Source organism: Neolamprologus multifasciatus, chromosome 8 (genome assembly GCF_963576455.1).
Source record: "Neolamprologus multifasciatus chromosome 8, fNeoMul1.2, whole genome shotgun sequence".
Classification (NCBI taxonomy): Eukaryota; Metazoa; Chordata; class Actinopteri; order Cichliformes; family Cichlidae; genus Neolamprologus; species Neolamprologus multifasciatus.
The window spans coordinates 29,441,599-29,458,235 of record NC_140446.1 but is presented as its reverse complement, the minus strand read 5'-3'; the positions used below and the strand labels follow the sequence as shown (position 1 = coordinate 29,458,235).

The 16,637-nt window shown below is 41.3% G+C and overlaps 1 protein-coding gene across 1 annotated transcript in view; it reads right to left on the bottom strand.

Annotated features, from left to right (window-relative positions):
* Positions 1 to 10,958, bottom strand: part of LOC146513309 (rho GTPase-activating protein 23-like) — a 71,018-nt gene extending 60,060 nt beyond the window's left edge. The window contains exon 1 of the mRNA XM_085171331.1: positions 10,423 to 10,958. Coding sequence (XP_085027457.1) covers positions 10,423 to 10,431 — 9 coding nt within the window. The 5' untranslated portion in view covers positions 10,432 to 10,958. The remainder of the gene's footprint in view (positions 1 to 10,422) is intronic.
* Between the last annotated feature and the right edge of the window lie 5,679 nt (positions 10,959 to 16,637).

Below are 16,637 nucleotides of genomic sequence, written 5' to 3'. Positions count from 1 at the left end.
GCTCCAACTGGGCAAACATATCATCAGTGCTTTAGTGTAGCAGCCAAATCACTAATAAAAAAGGATTTGATGATACAGTTTCAAAGCAAATAAATTCATTTTTAAAAATATTAAATTCAGTTTCAGTTTAGTGTCGAGCATTGTTCAAACCAATGCAGTGGATTTCAAATTCAGTTTTTAAAACTATCTGTTCAAGTTGAGCAATTCAATCTGAACAATGCAAATCACATCTGAATTGAACTTATTCAAAACAAACAATGTTCTGCCCAGAGATTAAATGCATAAAATAGATTTTGCCTGTGCACTAATTTTTTAATTACTTTTTCTTGTATGCTATTTGTATGTTTCAGCATCCAGGATTTTAAAAAGTCAATTATGCACTTTGTCCTTGCGTTATACAGGGTTAGTGGGGTGCAAAGCTACCGTCAACAACAATGGCTTCTGCTGATGACAGAAAATAACATCACCTGACATGTTGCTTTGATGAAAAACAAAATAACAAATGTGCACTTAGGAGAGAAAAGATGTGTCAGAGATCATGTCAGTTAATGTTTTAAAATAATACAGTCGTAGACCAAGGGTTCCAAATTTTAAGTGACATGAAATCACGTTTAAGTATGCATATAATGATAATTTAATATGGTAACATCTAATCTATAAATACTTGTTATGCAGTTCAGATTAGATCTGGATAGTAAAATATTGAAAGCCTCTCAAACTGTAAACAGTCTGACTTACCAGACCTCCCAGTTTGTAGTTTGGTATGCATTACTCCACTCCAATGATGAGTTTTGTATTCTCATTCAATGCATCTATGTTAGTATTGGCTTTCATTAATATATAAACAGTGTTGGGAAGGTTACTTTTAAAATGTATTCCACTACAGATTACAGATTACATGTCCCAAAATGCATTTTGTAACGTATTCCGTTAAGTTACTCAATTAGAGTAATGTATTCTGAATACTTTGGATTACAAGATATATTGTCATGCTTTTTACAACTATATGAATGTACTATTGCTGCGTGATTTATTACTATTACTGAAGGCTACTCGCCATACCAATACCAATTAGATTTGTAAATCTTAATATAAAATGAGTAACAGTAGGGTGGACATTAGGTAAGGCTGCACTTTTTGCAGCAATCTCATACAGAAAACTATTCCGCGCAATACATTGTGTACAGTCGAGTCTTGATAGCTTACTTAAAACTGGGCTCGTCAGGCACTCTTTTTGGCTGCAGTGGTTATTATTATATTTACATGCTTCCAGCTCTCGTTCCTGTTTCATATATCTTTTATTGAAAGTAAGTATCACAATTGTTGCAGGTTAATAGGACCCTTTTTTAACTAAATAAAAAAGTTAAAAAAGGGTCCTAAAAAAGGGATGCCCCGTTTTTCTCTAAATAGATAATAAATAAATAAACTCCAGCTCTCGTTTCTATTCGCGGACCTCCAGTAACAGTAATAAATCACAGCAATAGTACATTCATGTAGTTGTAAACAGCATGATAATATATTAAGTAATCCAAAGTATTCAGAATACGTTACTCTCATCGAGTAACGTAACGGAATACGTTACAGAATACATTTTGGGGCATGTATTCTGTAATGGAATACATTTTAAAAGTAACCTTCCCAACACTGCAGACACATAACGGGTATGGCAGTCCATATTCTCCCTGCAGCATGGACTACACTACCCATGAGGCTACATTCTTCTATGCCTGTAGCACTCTGCCTGTTGCCTTCATAGTAAATCATTTTTTGAATTATAATTTTTTTTAAATATTTCTTCACGCCATTTATGCGGGCCACAAGTAGAGGTGACATGGGCCGTGAGATTGAGACACAGGCATTAGAGCCTCTTAATGTGTGTTTTGTTTGGGTTTTCACTGGCATGGAATTACCAAAAATAGAGAGGGGACAGCCTAATATATGAAAAAGGAAAAGACTGCTGTATAGTCCCTTTATTTCAACAAAGTAACTGTATTCTAAATACCACCTTTTTAAACGGTAACTGTAACGGAATACAGTTACTCATATTTTGTATTTTAAATACGTAACACGTATACGTAACATGTATTCCGTTACTCCCCAACACTGGATCAGTCTACCAGTCTGCAGTCTATAAACTAACCTCAGCTAACGCCAGCTAACAGTGTTAGCTTGGTGGTGAGTAGCCTTCAGTAATAGTAAGAAATCACACAGCAACACTTGATGATAACTTGTGCTGTTGGCTTGAAGTTGGCCTCTAGTGTTTTTCACTGCATTCCCACTGAATTCCTGATGGAGGCGCTTAGGGTCCTGTGGCGGGGGCGTGGTTTGCTGGTCTGCTGCAGAGGAGGGGTGACACAGTGAGATCTCTGGGCGGCACGGAGGCGGGGAGGGAACAGGTGTACAGGACTGTTTTAATGAGGGAGATGTGTCTTATGTGTGTCTGCAGTGAGAAGCAGCAGATGATGCTGGGAGAGAGTCGGAGTGGCTGCGTCCGAGGCGGGTGCCAAAAACCGCAGATTATTTCTCAATAAAAGACAGTCTAAGCATAAACCAGTCGTGTGTGTGGGTCCTGTGTTGCAAGTGGTGCTGAAACCCAGTTGTGCACTGTCATGTTGGGCCCCCCACCGGATCAGCCCGCCGCCCAGCCCGCTGCCCAGTCCGCTGCCCAGCCTGCCGCCCAGCCTGCCGCCCAGCCACCTGTCCAGCCGGTACAGATTCTGGGGCAGATGATGCAGGATCTGGCTGCTATGTCCGTGCGCCAGGCGGCGGCCCAGGACCAGCAGCTGGCTTTGCTTTGCCAGCAAGCGGCACAGCAGACGGCGGTGCTGCAACAGTTAGTAGGGGGTCCGGCCGCCCCGCCTCCACCTCCCCCACTGTCTGTGACGTTGCACCGGATGGGTGATGGGGAGGATCCCCTGATGTTTGTTGAGACATTCCAGGCCACGGCGCTTGACTGCCGGTGGCCTGAAGAGGAGTGGACTCCCAGGCTGCTACCGCTGCTCTCAGGGGAGGCGAAGACGGTGGCCCTCAGTGTGCCCCTGGCGCCCCGGACTGTCTATGTGGATGTCTGCAGGGCGGTGCTGGATCGGCCCAGACTCACCCCGGAGGACTACCGGTGGCGGTTTCGAGCAAGCCGGATGTCATCTCCTGGGTCGGTATTCCAAAAGAAATACTGACTGACCAGGGCATGTCGTTCATGTTGCGCACGTTGTGGGAACTGTACGGATTATTGAGCATTAAATCTATTTGGACCAGCGTCTACCACCCTCAGACTGATGGGCTGGTAGAGAGGCTGAATAAGACTTTAAAATCCATGATTCGTAAGTTTATTTGCGAGGATGAACCAAATTGGGATCGCTGGCTAGTCCCTCTGTTGTTTGCAGTGCGGGAGGTACCTCAGGCCTCCATGGGATTTTCTCCCTTTGAATTACTGTACGGTAGACAGCCGCGGGGGGTGCTCGACCTGATTAAAGAAAACTGGGAGGAAGGGTCGAGCCCTGCCAAGAATGAAAGCAAAGCTGCACAGGCTGGGGAGGTTATCACGGGAGAATTTGCTCCAGGCCCAGCAACATCAGCAGAGCCTGTACAACAGAGGGGCTAGGCTCAGGCAATTTTCACCGGGAGACAAAGTGCTTGTATTGCTCCCTTCCTCCAGCTCTAAATTGCTCACCAAGTGGCAAGGGCCCTTCGTGGTCACACGGCGGGTGGGGGACGTTGACTATGAAGTTGCCCGGTTGGACAGAGGAGGGGCAACACAGATTTACCACCTCAACCTCCTCAAAGCATGGCGGGAGGTGGAAACTGCCGCTCTGGGCCGGAGGTGCCAAATTCTACCATTCCAGCCTCCCTCCATTGGGATGACCATCTCACACTGGCCCAGAGAACGGATGTTGCTGCCTTGCAACAGCGCTTTGCTTATGTGTTCTCCCCCCTTGCCCGGCCGTACAGCTCTCATAGAGCACCATGTTGAAATGCAGCCTGGCGTGACGGTGCGTTCATGTGATAGATTGATTATTTGTTGAAGTTCATAATGGAGTAAAAAGTTGTGATTAAAAGTTAATGTATTATTCAATTTATTTCAAATATGTAAATGTTTAAACAAGGGTAAAATAAGTCCCATTAAGAGATGTAATGTAACACAGGCTAAAATAGTTAAAAGAGTTCATGACTATGTTCAACCGGATAATAATTCTTAATGTGACTACAACCTGGTAAAAAATTCAATCTGTGATCTACTTGTCAAGCCTGGGGAATAATCCATGTGATTTAGTGATCATGATTGATTAGTTATGCCTGCCGTTGCCGGAAGGGGGAGCTCTGGCCACGATGCCTCGTTCGCAGTGAAGCTGCTGAAAGAGAAGCGTCGTGTCTGAGCATCTTGAGGCGACTTTTGTTGTGATTTGGCGCTATATAAATAAAATTGAATTGAATTGAATTGAACTTATCCCCTTTTCAGGTAATAATTGAGCAATTCTGCTTTTGAACTTTACAAATATGTATGCTGAGTTGTACTGACCGTGTTTCCAAATGTACCAAGAGGATACTAGGAATATTTAGATGATCTGTGTTAACTGTGTTGTTAGGATAAGCTATAAGCAGCTAGCTAAGCTAAGCGCTCTGTTGGTGGCTAGCATGGAGCTTTATCGTGCCAGACTGTGTATGAAACATACATTGTGTGCATTTTGCATTTGATCTGGACGAAGAACATGTTTATTTGGTGTGAAAGGACAAATGCCTATTAGTATTTTTATATGAATATTTTGTTTATTTTCTGTACATTTCAGTTTAATGATCTAAGTTTGTTTATTGATTCATAATCTGTTTTTGTAAATTCTTACATTCAATTTAATCTGTAACTTAAAGAAAAGGAAAGAAAACAGTCTTAAGATATATTGTCTTACAACTAACAGAGACTGTAAAGTGTTATTAAGATGTTTAATACTTTTGTATGTATGTTTATATTTCTGAATCATTCGCAATGAAGCTGCTGAAAGAGAAGCATCGTGTCTGAGCGTCGTCATTGACTTATCCCCTTTTCAGCCCCTTTTCAGGGTGTAACATTCACGGCCCTACAGGCTGCCGGAACATAAAAGACATAAAAGACAAATGAGATGCTGAGGCTGGGTGTAATAGAAGAGTTGCACAGTGCTTGGTGTAGCTCCATAGTTCTTGTAGTGAAGAAAGATGGGTCTGTACCGTTCTGTGTGGACTACTACAAGGTGAATGAGGTGTCACGGTTTGATGCGTACCCGATGCCCCGGGTCGGTAAACTCCTGGACCGGTTGGGCACTGCTCGTTTCTTTATGACACTGGATTTGACCAAGGGCTACTGGCAGATTCCCTTGTCTGCAGAGTCTAAGGAAAAAACGGCCTTCTCCACTCTGTACGGGTTGTACCAATTTGTCACACTTCTGTTCGGCTTGTTCGGTGCCCCAGCCACCTTTCAATGCCTCATTGACCGGGTGCTGTGTCCGCACGCTGCGTATGCTGCTGCCTATTTGGATGACGTGATCATCTACAGTCACACCTGGGCAAAGCATGTGCAGTGGGTGGCCGCGGTCCTGGAGTCACTGAGGCAAGCGGGTCTCATGGCCAACCCGAAGAAGTGTGTTGTTGGACGGAGGGAGGTACAGTATTTGGGGTATCACTCGGGGGGCAGGCAGGTGCGCCCGCAAGTGGAGAAGACGACGGCCATCGCGTCCTGCTCATGCCCCAAGACCAAAAGGGAGGTGAGACGGTTCCTGGGGTTGGCAGGCTACTACCGCCGGTTCGTTCTTTTAATTCAGTTCAATTCATTTTTACAACAACAATCGCCTCAAGGCGCTTTTACTCTCCTTCTCCGTGGAGGTAATTGCTCCTTGTGGCTGTTTATCTTATAGCCTCGCATCTTTGTGATTACTGCTGCTGTGCTGATGGTTGCCATAATGCTGCATTCACATCTTCTAGTAAACCTTCAGAGGATACTTAACATAGTCTTGGTAATCAGTCATTGAGGGTCCCAGTTTCCAACTGAGCCATGGTCCCATCTATCAGGTCAGCTGCTTTCGCACTCATTGCCTACAACACATCAGTTCCTGGGGTTTGGTACAGGATCTCAGTGGGTGAGGATGATCATAATTCCCCTCTGACCTAATATTCTGGCTCCCCCTTGATATAGTATTTGTGTTGTACCTTGTCAATCTCTAGTTGTGATAGCCGTTGCTTCTTCCGGATGTTGAAACACTGAGGTACTAGTTGTTCACTGTTTGTGTAGATGTTGGGTGTCAAAGAATCCATAGATCCCACATATTTTTTTATCCTTTGTCTTTTATCCTGTCTTCTTTCTCTCACCCCAACCGGTTGCAGCAGATGGCCCCGCCCCTCCCTGAGCCTGGTTCTGCCGGAGGTTTCTTCCTGTTAAAAGGGAGTTTTTCCTTCCCACTGTTGCCAAAGTGCTGCTCATAGGGGGTCATATGATTGTTGGGTTTTTCTCTGTATGTATTATTGTAGGGTCTACCTTACAATATAAAGCACCTTGAGGGACTGTTGTTGTGATTTGGCGCTGTGTAAATAAAATGAATTGAAATACTCTTTATCTAACCTCTTCCACTGCGATTATTGTGCCTTATACACACAATGAGTTGAGATCAGGAGTATCTGTAATTGATTGACTGATTGTAAACTGTTTACTCCATGGACACACAGCCAATCTATGAGAGCCAAAATTATAGAAGAGGATTATATTTTGGTTAATGTTCTGCCTCTCCCAATAAAATGAAACAACCATAAAAAGAATCATAAACGGATATGTTTATTTCTTTGTGGCTGAGCAAACTGATATATTCAGCAGGGGATCACACATTTCCCTGACTGTGTTCTTGCTGGAGAAACCTCAGGGAGAAGCACTCTAGAGGAAACTTATTATCAGGTCAGCAGTAAACATGGAGGCACACACACACAGAGCCACCACAAAAATAGGCTTTCAACATATTATATAATATTTATTTATATATCTATATATAACACAGTCCATCTTAACGTAGCTGTCGGTGTGCAAATGTAATGGCTCAGACTGTAGCACTGAACATGCAGGCTGCAACATGCTAATGATGTCATGTGTAAGCCCAGCAAGACAAAGATTTTCAGGACATGCTGATTGAACTAACTTACTAAAAAATCCGAGTCAAGAGATCAAGAGAAATCTGAACCATTCACAACCACGTAGACTGCAGTAACTAAGTATATAAACTAGATATTTTAAAAATCAGATCAGTCAGCTGTTCTATTTGCCAACAAGACAAATAGACAAGACTAAAACATCCCATTTCCAGATATTTTTCTACCTGTCTGTATGTGCTGCAAGTCTCTCGCCTGCATCTAACTGCACTCTGCTTTTTTTGGTTTGTTTTATTTCACCTAACAGCAAACATTTAAAATATGCAACACAGGGGAAAACAATATTTAAAAATACTTCTATAAAGATCAGGAAAATATTTGCCAGTAGATGACAATGATGGATAAAGAATTTGGAAATGGACCAGTTTGTACAAACCAGTCCACAAGCCACATTCAACCCCTCACATTCTCAGTATTTTCGCAACCCCAGATAATTAACCACAAGATGAATGTTTATTCTATATTTCAGTTATTTGATGAAATATTAAAGCCTGGAATCCACAGCGTTCCTTTCTTGAAGTATGGCTTCAGAGTGGCATAGATAAAAAGCCACAGGTCATCATACATAATACATAAAAAGCTGTTAATCACACAATTTACTGTGTCCTATCACACGACCCCATGAAGACTATAAAGAGCAGACGAGTTCAAGCAGGGCCTGAACTAAGCATGACTGGGAACTGCAATTCTAATTTGTTGCTCCCACTTTCTGCTTTTCTCTTTTTTGTCTCCCCCATGTCCAATCATTTCCCCCTCTCCACTGCAACCACTCTGCTTCTTCTCTGCTGAACAGGTCATCAAACAGACAGACAGCCCTGCTCACATTCACAGCCATAGTTATTTTAGAGTCATCAATTAACCTAGCCCCAGTCTTTCGACTGTGAAAGGAAACCAGAGTACCTGGTGAGACCCCACACAAGCATGAGGAGAACAGACAAACTCCACACAGAAAGCCCAAAGCTGGCCTTCAGCCAAGCAGCTTGACTTCAGTAAACCTCATGTATGTTGACCAGAGTTTATACATTTTTTCCAATCTTTCACACTAAATACAGGATACATATTTTTGAACCTTGATTATATTGGGGAAATTGAGTAAAGGTGTACTGTACTGAGCATTTCCCATCTGTATTATTTAGTATACTAAATTTTGGATAGTTGTAAACTATGACTATTTATGCACCATATAGCTATAGCATCTGCAGCATCCACAAGCCGAACACCAACAGGACAAAAATGCATAGCATGCAAATAAGCAAAACAGACACCACAAAGCAGTATATATCACTATGAATTAAAATAAGAATTAAAATTAGCTTAACAATTAAAATAGGCAGGTCTCACCAGCACTCACATTCTGGATTGAACTGGCTAATATTCAGTGTTGTATTTAACTGTTTAATACCAGAGCTACACAGAGACAAATAGGTACCTGTTCTTTTTTCATCTCACACTTGTTTAGTTCATTTTGACTTCTCAAAGTGAACTTCAATGAACTTTCTACTTGAAGAGGACAGTATATTGTATACCATTAAAAGTGTAATTAAACATTTCCACGGGCAACAATAAATTCACCCTAGACAGGGAATATATTAACCATATACTTTCAACTAAAGGGACTAGAGTACATTTGTGGCAAAAATTGTAATAAAAGTCTAATGTAGTTGGAAGTTGGAGCCAACTTGTTTATGATTGAGGATGATAGTGTTGGAAAATTGGTTTAAACCTTTTTCCTATTTGTTCCAGTAAATGTGTTTGAGCAAGAGCAGGATATCCTGACGTTTACACACAACCTCCACAACCACAATGCAGCTTTGGCCAACTACATCATTTCTTCGTTATGTTGCTGTGTAGAATGAGCTGCTCCACCCTCGCTCATGATTCAAATGGCTGATCTGTCTCGAACCTTAAAGGACACATCGTCTCTGTATCTTCAGACAGTCAGGTCCTCACAGAGCCTACATGCACTATATTTCTTTGCTTTCTGTCCCTGGCAAAAAATGTCTACACGTGTATAGAATACACTGAATAAATGGAATCACTTGAGTTGATTGAGGAAAAACACATAACCCTCACTTTTAAAAAAAATCAAACAAACAAAACATTGTCACTACATTTCGCTAAGATTTCACTGTCTATGGTCGGCTCATCATTGCTAATTGCGTCTTGTACTATCTTGTCTTGCATTTGGACCTTAGGTGAGTCGATGTGTATGAAAAAAACACATATGTAGACTGAACATACAGGTTCACCAGGTCTAAATGACAAAAAAACAAAAAAACTTTACATCCTATAGTATTTACCCAGCAGTCTTTTATGTTGCATGTATAAAACATAGCTTAACCAATAGCTAATAGCCAGTTAGTGCAGCTGCCATGATACTTTGTGTTAGTCCCAGGGTTACAAGATTTTCAATAAACAGGCGAGATTAAATTCATGAATTTAAATTTTAAAGGAATGGTTCATCTGATATTTCCAGTGTTTCTTTTAATATTATCAACACTAATGTTAAGATCTATTTTTGCATCTGGTCAGTCATGCTGTTGTGACATATGTTTGCAGAAAAGCACTTCAGTCTGTGACAAGAGCAACATATTGCACAAGGAGTAGCACTTTCACCCTGGAGACTCAGGCTGCTATCCTGTGTGAAAGTCAACGACAAGTAATTTTTTCTTCTTTAAAGTCACAGTTTGGTAAGTTTAGGAGATAATATTATTTTGGTTATATAAACCCTGTCACAGCATTAGACCTCAATAGAAAGACGATGTTGTAGGAACATCAACATTAGGTAATGTGAAAACCCCCTCACATGGGATCGTCATGTCAGTCACCTTTGTCAGAGCGTGCCAAATATAAAATACACCGAATCAAAATATCTCTCCAATACATGTAAATACAATGTATTTTTTCCAGAATTTTTCACTTTTGGAGTTGAATGCCTGAGTTTCCTTTTTGCCCAGTGGGCATGAAATATTCTATAATTTTGTGGAGTGGTATCTATACATCAAAGACACAAAAACTCATAGACTTTTACCAGGGAGGGTAAAGTTGCAGTTATTATATACCAGCACGGTTCTACTCTGAGCAATTTAGCTTTCATTTGGTTTACACAGGTACAGATCTTGTCTGTGTTTAAAACGCTACCCTACTGTGATAGAGAAATAAAGAATGGACAAAACTTCACTTTGCGTGTGTGAATATACAACAAAGTAGATGTCTTTAAAATGCATGAATAGCTTTGTGTGTGTTTATGAGGGAGTCTCTCCTCACCTGGGCCATAGTGTTCAGCAGGATGTCAGCTAGCTCCTGGTCCTCACCATGGCTTGCAAAACCTCAGGCCAAGTCTCAGTAGATGGTGTTGGGGATTTGTAGGTGTGGGGGGTTTACTTTACACACACATCACCCTTGTCGCTGCTGTGTTGCAAACCCACACGCTCACACGCATCACCTCCTCATCTGTGACAACACTGTCCTCTGAAACGCTCGCTGTTGGTAGCACATTACTTCTGCTCCTCTGCTCTTGTTTCCCCCCTCCTCCTCTTTTCACCCTTTCGAGTTTTTAATCCGCTTCTTTTCTCCTTTTAAATTGACACAAGTAGAGAATATGATAGGAGAGCTTGTATTCCTGTATTTCTGTCCGCTCTGCTCCTGCCTTGGTGGTAATCTGGACTCACATTGCTTACCGCCTTTCCTCCTTCTCTTAGTCGCTCTTCACTCTCTCTCTGAGCTCAGGCATTTTTGCCCTCCCTCACTGTGCTCGGCCTTAGTGAGAGACGGAGGGAAACGGGAGGGCTGGAAGGATCAGAGGGATAGAGTGTGATTGTGTGTACCACATGACCCAATAGTGTAGTAGGATTCACCCAGCAGCTGTCGCACTCATCCCTTCAGTGCCTCACTATTAGCATCTTGCGCTTCCATTGATAAATGCAAGATGCTGACAACCAAATAGGCTCCGCTCCTACTGTAAGGTGAAGAACAGAGAAGGGTTGTTTCATGATTATTTAGTTTTCTATACTTTAATGTTCATCGGTGTAATTTTATGTGAAACAGCTTGTAAATTTAATCTCGATTTAAATTATATAGTATTCACTGAAAAAACTTGAAATACTGTTGTAACTACTAACTGTGTTTATAATTGCAATGGCGTACTTTTAGTTTTTGGTAATAAGAACTGAGTTTTTCTATAATCTTTTATAGATGATGATAGGTCTACAATGTTCAAAGAAATATTGACACATATTTTACCTTAAAAAACTGTTATGAAACAATTATATCAACTGTGAAATCAGTTTTTCTTGCCTAAATATCTTGTGTATTCAGTAGATCTTTAAAGTTAAAATTGGTATCCCTTCATACAAAATTATGGACTTTATTTAAGAAAAACTGTTTCATTCTGTTGCATTTGGACATTATTTCAAATTAAATATCAAAGTTAAATGGCAAAGTTAGCTAAACAGCACTAAGTCCATCCATTCTTCAATTTTCTACCACTTAATTGGATTTGGGTTGCACGGACACCACTTTGAACCACCTCTTTCACCTCATCCAGAGGGACACTGAATTGTTCCCAAACCAGCTGAACTCAATGTACCAAAGATGGACTGCAATAAAGTTGTAGAAACAGCTGACAGATGATTAACAGAAGAAGGATGCACCATAACTCAAGTTTGAGGGCAATGGCAAAGGCTCTAAATACGTGTAAACATGTTATAATTTTGTTTATTTTTAATACAGTTGCAAGAATTTCAAGCAAATGTTTTTGCTGTTGTGGAGTGTGCAGAATTTTGAGGTAAAAGAATTTGATACATTTTGTAACAAAGCTGTAATAAGACAAAATGTAGAATTACTTTGAAAATGTTCCCAGTGCACTGTCGAGCTGTTTATAGTCATGAACACAACATTATCTCAGTGTTGCAGACTAAAATAGGTCCATCCAAGGGGTGAACAAACAAAATTCAACCACTCAAGCCCGGTTGAATCTGCTTCCAACACATTGTTGGCTGTTTGAATACAATTAAGTTTATTTTAAACTTAAGACAAACAAAACAACAAACAAATGTGAAATGTGTATACAGAGATTGTTTTTGTGTATAGGCATCTCTAGACAAGCAGTACTTTAATGATCAGTTTTATAATAACTATGTGATCGACTAGATCGTTTTGTAAAAACAGCGACAATGCGGTTTATAAGTTTCCTTTTTCATTTTAACAAAAAAGAACTAAAAGAAGATGACATAGTGGAAATGTTTTTAACATACACACCAGCTCAACATGTACATAACCGAATTCTGTCCTTGAGGAATGAGGAAAAGGACATCCTGTGGCGTTTCCCCTGAGCTGTATAGCTGGAAACTCCCACCCCACAACAACAGGAATGGGTAGGTTGGTCAGCCACAGCAACCCCCAAACTTCATAGATCGCTGATTAATACTGTTTGAGAAGTTTAGTATCCAAAAATTGGCCTTGGAAAAACATCCATTAGATTTATTACATTTTAGAATCTTTTCAGGGTATTTTTCTTGAACTCCGGTATCAGGATTTAGCACGAAATGTAAAAAAAAATTGTGTTTAATAGTCTTGCTTTTATTAACTTGTAATTTTACCAGTAAATATTTATGTGGATCAAATAATAAAATGTGTTCAACATTATGTTACATTGAGTACAGAAACTAGGGAAGGTGAATGGCTCCATCTGCTGTACAATACATACACAAGCTGTACATGCAAAACAACTTGTATTTATTTGAGTCTCATTGAGCACACAAAGTAATCCTGGCTAGGTGGAATTTTCTTTATATACCCCTCAGAAAAATACCTCAGTCACCTTCATCTATAACCAGCTTGTCGTTGAGCGCTTTGAGTGCACCTGTAGACTAGATAAGAACCAATCATTTATCATTTATTCATGGGCAGAAGGTCCATGCCTGTTGCACTACTATCCCATCCCCAGAATCCGGTTGCACAGAGTATGTAGAGAAATATTCTGTTCAAAATAGGTAGTGGACAGAGACTGCAGATTGGTGGATGAAGGTCGGTTTATCAGAAGTTTATATTGGGATAGGCCTCTACTGACTTTTAGCAAGGAAATTGTCATGGTCCCCGTGTCTGCCCGGCCAGCTCCACAAGGCCACATGTGTTTTGTGTACATTCTCCTCTCTCCTCCCTGCCAGGGCGGAGCTCACTGCAGGCTCCCGCCCTTGCCACACACCTGCATCTCGTCAGGCTCTGATTAGGGGTTGGACTCTTAAGGCCGGGATGCAGACAGCCTCACCGCTGGATGATTATGCGAGACACGTTAGTGAACCTCTGCCTCGAATCCTTAAGCTTTGTAGACTTGCTGCGATCTCCATGTAACCTTATTTTCTCCTGTGCACAGTTTTCCCCGGACCCGTGACTAACCTGTTATTTCTACTGCTGTAAAGACGAAGAGCCAGCGTGTTTGTGACTCCAATCCCGGACTTCCCTTTCGGACCTAGGACCCCCATTCCCCTCACTGTATATATCTGCACCTGGTGGTTGTGTAAATAAACGTTGCTTTCCCCTGAACTCTGCTCTGCGCCTGAGTCCTACTACACCGCATGACAGAAATATTAGTTGGTGAGCAGAGGTGTATCCGTATCCCAGTGAACTCAGCGGCCACGTGCACAAAGCCAGACAGAGTTTCTTCTTTGCTCGCCCTGCAGCAGTTTATTTGCTTGCAAAATTTTGCTGTCACGGATCACTTTGACGGCGGAGCCAAAGGGTATGGCGTTATGTTTGTGCCACTATTCTGAGCACACGTAAAATAAATTTGGGCGCACGTAAAAAGTTTTTGCAGGTGCAAGTGTTGCATTTTGAGGAGAAATTTATTTTGAGCGAAGAAAAGCAAAATCTGAGTGAACAAAATTCATTTCTGTGTGCAAAAAACTGTATTTCAGTGTTTGCTATTATCCACACACACACACAATAGCAGCCCCTCTCCCTCAGTTTTTGCATTTGCGCTCGCTCGCAATGTGTTGCTTGCGCTCTCAACATTTCTGCCCGTGCGTGTTCAACTCTTTCTGTACACCGTTATATTTGTGCCACAAAACCAGCCAATCACAGACTTGGATGCAAAAAAATCTGATTGGCTGTTTTGGTCTCCAATCAGCTCGAAATGATGAAATGCAATATCCCAGAATCCATTTTGTCCAAAACGCAAACGAGGCAGTGGCGGAGGAACGCAGAGTGGCGGAGTTTGAAATATTACTCTTTCTGGGTCACAAAATAAACTTTTAAGATATTTTCATGCGAGGATGGTGCTGTGTAAACTTCAAATATCTCCTCGATTTATCAAGACATCACATATTTGCAAAAGTGCTCTAACGTTTTCGGACTCTGCATTTAAAATAATCAAGTTTGAAGCAGGCAGGTGACAGGATAAAACATAGTCCACAGTCTGTCCACATGCTTGTGTAGGTTCAGCCACCCACTGTGTGAGATTAAAAGAATTCAATTCAATTCAATTCAATTCAATTCAATTCAATTTTATTTATATAGCGCCAAATCACAACAAAAGTCGCCTCAAGGCGCTTCATAGATACAGAGCAAAAACCCAACAATCATATGACCCCCTATGAGCAAGCACTTTGGCGACAGTGGGAAGGAAAAACTCCCTTTTAACAGGAAGAAACCTCCGGCAGAACCAGGCTCAGGGAGGGGCGGCCATCTGCTGCGACCGGTTGGGGTGAGAGAAGGAAGACAGGATAAAGACATGCTGTGGAAGAGAGACAGAGATTAATAACAGGTATGATTCAATACAGAGAGGTCTGTTAACACATAGTGAGTGAGAAAGGTGACTGGAAAGGAAAAACTCAATGCATCATGGGAATCCCCCGGCAGCCTACATCTATTGCAGCATAACTAAGGGAGGATTCAGGGTCACCTGGTCCAGCCCTAACTATATGCTTTAGCAAAAAGGAAAGTTTTAAGCCTAATCTTAAAAGTAGAGATAGTGTCTGTCTCCTGAATCCAAACTGGAAGCTGGTTCCACAGAAGAGGGGCCTGAAAACTGAAGGCTCTGCCTCCCATTCTACTTTTAAATACTCTAGGAACAACAAGTAGGCCTGCAGAGCGGGAGCGAAGTGCTCTAATAGGGTGATATGGTACTACAAGGTCATTAAGATAAGATGGGGACTGATTATTTAAGACCTTGTATGTGAGGAGCAGGATTTTGAATTCAATTCTGGATTTAACAGGAAGCCAATGAAGGGAAGCCAAAACAGGAGAAATATGCTCTCTCTTTCTAGTCCCTGGCAGTACTCTTGCTGAAGCATTTTGGATTAACTGAAGGCTTTTCAGTGAGTTTTTTGGACATCCTGATAATAATGAATTGCAGTAGTCCAGCCTGGAAGTAATAAAAGCATGAACTAGTTTTTCAGCGTCACTTTGAGACAGGATATTTCTAATTTTAGAGATGTTGCGCAAATGGAAGAACGCAGTCTTACATATTTGTTTAATATGTGCGTTGAAGGACATATCCTGGTCAAAAATGACTCCAAGGTTCCTCACAGTGTTACTGGAGGCCAAGGTAATGCCATCCAGAGTAAGAATCTGGTTAGATACCATATTTCTAAGCTTTTCAGCGCCGAGTACAATGACCTCAGTTTTATCTGAGTTAAGAAGCAGAAAGTTAGTGGCCATCCAAGTCTTTATGTCTTTAAGACATTCCTGCAGTTTAACAAATTGGTGTGTGTTATCTGGCTTCATGGACAGATAGAGCTGGGTGTCATCTGCATAGCAGTGAAAATGTATGCTATGTCTTCTAATGATGCTGCCTAGGGGAAGCATGTATAATGTAAACAGAATTGGTCCTAGCACTGAACCCTGTGGAACTCCATAATTAACCTCAGTGTGTGAAGAGGACTCTCCATTTACATGCACAAATTGGAGTCTATTAGATAGATATGATACAAACCACTGCAGTGCAATACCTGTAATACCTACAGCATGTTCTAATCGCTCTAATAGGATATTATGGTCAACAGTATCGAATGCTGCACTAAGGTCAAGAAGGACAAGCACAGAGATGAATCCACTGTCAGAGGCCATAAGAAGATCATTTGTAACCTTCACTAAAGCTGTTTCTGTGCTGTGATGAGCTCTGAAACCTGACTGAAACTCTTCAAATAAACCATTCCTCTGCAGATGATCTGTTAGCTGTTTGACAACTACTCTTTCAAGGATTTTTGATATGAAAGGAAGGTTGGAGATTGGCCTATAATTAGCTAAGACTGCTGGGTCTAGAGATGGCTTTTTGAGTAAAGGTTTAACTGCAGCCACCTTGAAGGCCTGTGTTACATAGCCGATTATTAGAGATAGGTTGATCATATATAAGATCGAAGAATTAATCAATGGCAGGACTTCTTTGAGCAGTTTTGTAGGAATGGGGTCTAAAAGACACGTTGATGGTTTGGAGGAAGTAATTATTGAAGTTAACTCAGAAAGATCAATTGGAGAAAAAGAGT